Genomic DNA, 7755 nt, shown 5'->3' with positions numbered 1-7755 from the left:
GGTGAAGGAGGCCCAGGACTTCCATGTCCTCGGCAGAGTGGGAGGGGGAGTTGAAATGTTGGGCCACGGGTCGGTTTGGTTGATTGGTGCGGGTGTCTCGGAGATGTTCCCTAGAGCGCTCTGCTAGGAGGCGCCCAGTCTCCCCAATGTAGAGGAGACCGCATCGGGAGCAACGGATACAATAAATGATATTAGTGGATTTGCAGGTAAAACTTTGATGGATGTAGTTTTACCTGCAAATCCACTAATATCATTTATTGTATCCGTTGCTCCCGATGCGGTCTCCTCTACATTGGGGAGACTGGGCGCCTCCTAGCAGAGCGCTTTAGGGAACATCTCCGAGACACCGCACCAATCATTGTAAATGCCAAGTCCAGTAATTCTTTAACAGTATCAGTGACATATGGTACCGCTTGTCATGATAGAAATAGTGTTAGAAACAAAATTAAATCGCAGCTTTTAAGAGTTTATGGCAATTCTGTTTACAATTATCTTTTGGTGGCTATTTTCAATGTTATTTTTCAGTTTAATACAATAGAAAAATACAGTAGGTGCTGGAAATCTGAAATAATAACTGCTGTAAGTATTCAGGTAGAGTTAGTATTAAATCTGTGTGTCTCCATAGATGCTGTATGACCTGCTAAATGTTTCCAGAATTTTTGCTTTTATTTCCCAGTCAGTCAATCTGGCTAAAATTGGGCAACATTAATGTTACTTATTTTCTTTCCTCCTTATGTGGGGACACCTCACACCCTCCTTTTGTAGATTTTTAAGAGGTGTTTCTGCTTTGAATCCTTCAAAACCAATTCCTCCTAATTTAGGGTCAAGCAAAAACTTGAACAATTTCCACTGATCAGTTAAATTCACTCATCCCACTTATCTGTCAAAATCACTCATCTACCCACTATTTCTCTCCACAGAACACAGAACATTACAGTACAGGAACAGGCCCTTTAACCCACCATGTCTATACTGACCATGATGCCATTTTAAACTAATTCCATCTGCCTGCACATAGTCTGCATTATTCTATTTGCTGCCTATTCATGTGTCTGTCTAAATGCCTCCTTAACATTGCTAATGTACCTGTTTCTGTCACCTACCCCAGCAGCGCATTCCAGGCACCTACCACCTCCCGCGTAAAAAACTTGCCTCACACATATCTTTTAAACTTTCCCATCTCACCTTAAACCTATGCCCCTTAGAATCTGACATTTCCACCCGGGAAGAAAAAGGCTCCAACTATCCACCATGCCTCTCATAATTTTATATACTTCCCTCAGCCTCCAATACTCTAGCGTAAACAATCAAGTTTGTCCAAACTCTCCGTTTAGCTAACACATTCCGTTCCAGGCCACATCCCAGTGAACCTATTATGCACCCTCTCCAAAGCCACACCCTTCCTATAGTGTGGTAACCAAAACTGCACATGACACTCCAAGTGTGACCTAACTGTATTTTTCTACAGCTGCACCATGAATTGCCAACATTTATACTCAATGCTTCAAATGATGAATGAAAGCATGCCATACACCTTCTTTGCTACCTTATCCACTTGCATTGCCTCTTTCAGTGAGCTACAGATTTGCACCCCAAGATCTCCCTGCATGTCAGTATTCCTAAGGCATACATTCCTCACGCATGTGATATCCCAAAGTGTATCACCTACATTTTGTGATACGTTTGTTCAGATTAAATTCCACCTGCCATTTCTCCACCCAACACCGCAGTTTATCTATATTCCGCTGTATTCTTTGACAATGTTCCTCACTATCCACAATTCCACCAATTTTCATGCTGTTTGCAAACTTACTAATCAGACAACCTACATTTTCATCCAAATAATTTACAAACACCAGAGGTCCCAGCACTAATCCTTGCGGAACACCACAGGTCACAGTCAGCAAAATATGCTTCCTCAATTGCCCTCTGTCTTCTCTGGCCAACTTGCCAACTCACCATGGACCTCATGTGGCTCAATCTTCTAGACCAGCCTACCATGAGGGACATTCTCAAATGCTTTAATAAAGTCTATGTTGACAATATCCACTGCCCTGTCCCCATTATTCATCTTTATTACTTCCTCAACAAAAGCAAATTTGAGAGACAAGACCTCCCCCACATGAAGTCATGCTGACTACCCCTAAAAAACTGTTCTTTTCCAGAATCTTCTTGCATTATTTCTTTACCATTGATGTAAGACTCATTGGCCCATAGTTTCCTGGATTATCCCTGTTGCCCCTTTTAATCAAAGGATCAATTGGTTATTCTCCAGTCTGCTGGGACCACATCTGTGCCTGAAGAGGATACAAATACCGCTGTCAAGCATCCAGCAATCTCCTCCCCTACCTCCCCCAGTATCCTGAGGTAGATCCCATCAGGCAATGGTGACTTATCTACCTTTAATGATTTTCAAGATACCTAATACCTCCTCCTTCTTAATATTGACATGGTCCAGAGTATCAACATATCACTCTCTCATCTTATCATCACCTATAGCCTTCTCCTTGGTGAATACCCATGTGAAGTATTCATGAAGAATCTTACCCACTTCCTCTGGCTCTACATATAGAGTCATAGAGTCATAGAGATGTACAGCATGGAAACAGACCCTTCGGTCCAACCTGTCCATGCCGACCAGATATCCCAACCCAATCTAGTCCCATCTGCCAGCACCCGGCCAATATCTCTCCAAACCCTTCCTATTCATATACCCATCCAAATGCCTCTTAAATGTTGCAATTGTACCAGCCTCCACTACTTCCTCTGGCAGCTTATTCCATACACATACCACACTCTGCGTGAAAACATTGCCCTTTAGGTCTCTTTTATATCATTCCCCTCTCAGCCTAAACCTATGCCCTCTAGTTCTGGACTCCCTGACCCCAGGGAACAGACTTTGTCTATTTATCCTATCCATGCCCCTCATAATTTTGTAAACGTCTATAACGTCACCCCTCAGCCTCTGACGCTCCAGGGAAAACAGTCCCAACCTGTTCAGCCTCTCCCTGTAGCTCAGATCCTCCAACCCTTCTATCTGTGACTCCACTTTCAAGGAGCTATGAACCTGCACTCCAAGGTCTCTTTGTTCAGCAACACTCCCTAGAACCTTACCATTAAGGGTATAAGGCCTGCTAAGATTTGCTTTCCGAAAATGCAGCATATATTCCCTCCTTTGTCCTTGAGTGGATTTACTCTTTCACTAGCTACCCTCTTGGTCCTAAAATATGGATAAAATGCCTTGGGATTCTCCTTAATTCTATTTGCCAACGACAAAGCCCCTTTGCCAAGCCCCTTTTAGCCCCCCCTAATTGATTGCTTAACTTTTTTCCTGCTTCCTTTACATTCCTCTATTGGTGCAGCTGTCACATTCTCCTAAATCAGCAATGCAACTCTCCCACTCTTTGTATGCCCCTCTCTATTAGGCCTGAAACATCTAAACCCTGGAATATTGTGCTTCCAATCCTCCCCTTCTGTCAACCAAATTTCTATAATGGCTACAACATCGTAGTTCCAGGTACTATTCAATAGAGATTTAGCAAATTAATCTGTGCGATGACAGGTTTATAAGGATGATCATCTTATGAAGAGAGATTGAGGAAACTGGGCCTTTTTTCCCCCAGAATTGCAAAGAATAAGAGATAACCTTGTTGAATATTCCTACAAGGATGACACAATGGAGGAAAATAGGATGTTTCCCATGGTTGACAAGTCTAGGACCAGGAGATATAACCTCAGGATAAAGGACAGGCACTTAGATTGGGAGGAATTTCTTCATTAAGAGGATGGTGAGTCTTTGGAATCCTCTTGGAAACGTAATTATTAAAATGTTTAAGTTAGAAATTGATAGGTCTTTGGAGACTACTGATGTATGGGAATATGGCATTAAGGTAAAAGATTAATCACAATCAAATTGAATAGTGGGGCAGGCTTGATGGCATGTTCATAATTAAATGGGTGTGGTTTGAATCCCTCACCTTGTAGTACAGAGATAGTATCCCTACCTCTGGGATAGAAAATCAGGTTCAAGCCTCATTTGTCCCACGTGAGTGCCATAACTTGGCTGACCAAGTTGATTAAAACTTCTTTGAGCTCTTTAGGATAAGAAAGTCCAGTAAGAATTTGGAGCTGCCAGTTCCTGCAGTTGAGTCAGTTTTACAGCACTGCTTGTGGGTCAGGAGAAAGACTGCCATCCAGCAAAATCTTTTGTTACAATCACCCATAGTCCTTTTGAACCCCTGTTCAGCTGAACACCCGTACCCACACCAGTATTCATCAGGTGACATCGTAATCAATTCCTCTCTACTCACTCCCAATCCCAACCATTGTCTGTTATTTTGTTCATTCTCACTGCATTCTCCTACTAATTATCCTTTAATTATACCAACTTGTGTGTGTCAGCAAGTTCCTCAACATTATCACCATATCTGATTTGGTCCTCACCTGAAGCTCAACATGCCTTTACTTTCTATTTGGGAACACGTGACAGACATCAGGGCTGACATGCAATGCAATTCTCTGTAACTAATCCTCAGAATTTGGATAGGGCAGACTGATGGCCCCATCAAGTGTCCAGAAGGGCAGTAAGTGAGGACAGCAGATGAAGATCAGAGTCGAGAGTGTTATTCTGGAAAAGCACAGCCGGTTATGCAGCATCCGAAGAGCAGGAGAATCGACATTTCGGGCATAATTTCCTGATGAAGGGCTTATGCTCCTCAGATGCTGCCTGACCTGCTGTGCTTTTCCAGCACCACACTCTCGACTCCAGTAGGGCAAATTCCACATTCAGGGATTCTAACTTTAAGCTTTCACTAAAAGAGAGACACACCATTTTTCAAAATATAATCTGAAGGAAAATTAGTGAGGAGTCTAAAGTAAGTTAAGAGGATTCACCATGATGTGTGCTGCAAAGCCCTATAAAGATAATCATTTATTTTTGACATACCTCCTTGAAGGACACTTCTTTTAATATCCACTACATTTCCTTTTGAGTCTTTCTCTTGCAACAAAGTCAAATCAATTGTGCACTTTTCCCCATTTTTCATGTAAACTATGGTTTTCTTTTTATCCAGGTAAGCTCTCTCAATTTCATAGTTTAAAGATTGATCATAAGGCTGAGCAGATTCATCCGTTATAATCTCCCATTGGACAGTTTTCTTCAACTGAATCTCATCCTGCTTTCTATGCTCTCTTCTTGTGATAGTTTGAAGCATAGAGTTCACTTGCACAATGGATTCCAGAGCATCAGCGTGATATCCGTCTACTACTATTTCCTTTTCCCGAATTTCAACTTTCAGGTTGTATTTTTCACAGAGATCCATGATCTGTTGCTTCTCGTCATCTAAGAAACAGCCTGCAACTGTAGTGGGGATTGTTTTGCTGATGCAGTATTCTTTGATGATATTTTCAACATCCTTCTGTGCCCCAGCAATGTTTTCCTTCTTCACACCATATATCTCAACTGTGGCAGTCAAATGCTTTGTTGCTGTCAGAATGACTGGATAAATAGGTCGAACTGCATCAATAGGTCTCACTGAAAGAAAAAGAGAAGATTTATCTCACATGTGATAATACATATCTAATAAATTCTATGGGTACATTTCCTAACAATATTTTCCATTATAGAGAAAGAAATTCATTCTGTAAATATAAGAATACGGACAGAACTTTTATAGTGAGGGCCAGTTATCCTTTGCAGTCTTCTCCCACTTAAACAAACTTCCCCAAAGGCTTAATTTCCATCTTTATTGTCCCTGTTATCTTGGCAAATAAACCTGAGGAAAATGACACAAATGTCAATTACGTCCACCATTTTGTAACCTCAATAGCTCTGTTACCAATGTTATGGTGAACGAACAAAAGAACCACTATTGAAATTCATCGACAAAATATAATGTACAGAAAATCAACCCGTGTTTGGTAAAAAGCAACTATGAAGTCTTGATTCATATGAGGTCTTGCATCTTGATATCTGAGCTTCTCAAAATTCAGAAGCCACTAATACTTAGATCATTAAGATTAAATCATAAAAATAAACTCTCTGACTTTTGCTGAAAATAAAGAACTTCGTACATTTTAATTCTGCCCACTCTCCTTATTTTCCCTTTCTTTTTCCTTTCCTGGTGTTTTTCACTTTAAATTTAACCCTACTTTTTTTTTCCCAAATCACATTTTGATCCCTTCCTAGTGTTAATAAGTTGGTCTTCAGAGTCAGGGAATGTCACAGTAAATAAGCCAAACAGTGGTTATGTCAAGGTTAATTGAGTATGTCCCCAGAAAGTGTTCCTAACCGATCTGCAATACATATGAAGTTACATGAAGGCTAGAGAATCAGCAAATGCAGAAATGCTACAACGTCTATAGAAGGAATTGCTACTGATAATAAACAGCATCTCTTCAATTTACGAATTTGACTGACAGCATCAAAGTATAAGTAGATTTGTGCGCCAGAGTAATTCAGATCTCTAACTTCATGGCACACCCTTCAAATCAACAAGGAAAATATTCTTTTTTTGGCACAGGTTAGATTCAAGTCCAGAATTTTCAGGCACTTCCTGGTAGATTCTTGCGTAGAAGACATTTGGTGGCTTTAACCCACTCTCATTGGATGCAACTGACAGGAAACAAGGGACGATAATCACATTAGCTCTTAAGGGAAGGCTGTGGCAGAGTGGTAATGTCAGTGGATCAGGAATCCAAGCTGATGGTTGGGCAATGTGGTTCAAATTCCACCATGGTAGATGCTGATTATTCAATGGAATAACAGCTGGCTTACTGACCAGCATGGAACTATTGTCAATTGTTCAAAGTACATCTGGTTCACTAATGCCCTATGGTGAAGGAAATCTGCTGTCCTTCCTGGTCTAGCCTACATGTGACTCCAAGCCCACTGCAATTTGGTAGCCTCTTAACTGGGCAGTTAAGGATGGGCAATACATGCTGGCACAGCCAATGATGACAACATCCTGTGAGCAATTAAAAAAAAATAAATTGAATGTTTAATTCCACTTCTCCACTGTCATCCAGATGCTTCCATTCTGATCAATTCAGCTGCTCTCAATGAATCACTTACAAAAACTTCTCACCCTGCCTCCTGCACCTTTAGTGCTTTCCAAGGAGTTCTCCTCACCCTTTCCTATTTCTCACCCATCTGTTGCTTCTCACCAGTATCCCTCAAAAACATAGGTGTGGATCTTTGGTCTCCAGTCTGGTTGAGGGAGTTGGGAAAATACTCCCAGCTTGCTGAGGTTGCCATTGGAAAAATTCATTGAGTGGTGGGATCATCATTTTGAGATGGCAGCCTATCTGCCCCACCTCAGTGCACACATTAAAGGCAGTCACAGAGACTGCAGAGTGCCAAAACAGAATTTTTAAAAAGACTGCCTCATTTCATCCCAATATTTTTGGTAAACATTAGCCCTCTAGCCCTATCACAACCCCTCACCCTCCCATACCCATTGCCATGTGGCCGACCACTTCAACTCCCCCTCCCACTCCATCAAGGACATGCAAGTTCTAGGCCTCCTCTACTGCCAAATCGAAGCCACTTGACACCTGAAGGAAGAACGCCTCATCTTCTGCCTTGGGATCCTTCAACCACACGGCATCAATGTCGAGTTCACTAGTTTTGAAATTTCCCCTCCCCCCACCTTATCCTCGAACCAGCTCGGCACTGCCCTCTTGACCTGTCCCACTTGTCCATCTTCCTTCCTACCTAGCCGCTCCACCCTTCTCTCTGACCTATCACAATAACCC

At 41.8% G+C, this 7755-nt stretch overlaps 1 protein-coding gene across 4 annotated transcripts in view; it reads right to left on the bottom strand.

Moving 5' to 3' along the window:
- parp14rs3 (poly(ADP-ribose) polymerase family member 14-related sequence 3) overlaps positions 1–7755 on the bottom strand; it is a 79135-nt gene that overhangs the window by 11082 nt on the left and 60298 nt on the right. For all 4 annotated transcript variants that reach the window (XM_043694150.1, XM_043694151.1, XM_043694152.1 and 1 more), the window contains one exon: positions 4946–5533. In XM_043694150.1, coding sequence (XP_043550085.1) covers positions 4946–5533 — 588 coding nt within the window. The remainder of the gene's footprint in view (positions 1–4945; positions 5534–7755) is intronic.

Source organism: Chiloscyllium plagiosum, chromosome 7 (assembly GCF_004010195.1).
Source record: "Chiloscyllium plagiosum isolate BGI_BamShark_2017 chromosome 7, ASM401019v2, whole genome shotgun sequence".
NCBI classification, from domain to species: domain Eukaryota; kingdom Metazoa; phylum Chordata; class Chondrichthyes; order Orectolobiformes; family Hemiscylliidae; genus Chiloscyllium; species Chiloscyllium plagiosum.
The sequence above is the reverse complement of the archived record's forward strand: the minus strand, read 5'-3'. Positions and strand labels throughout refer to the sequence as shown.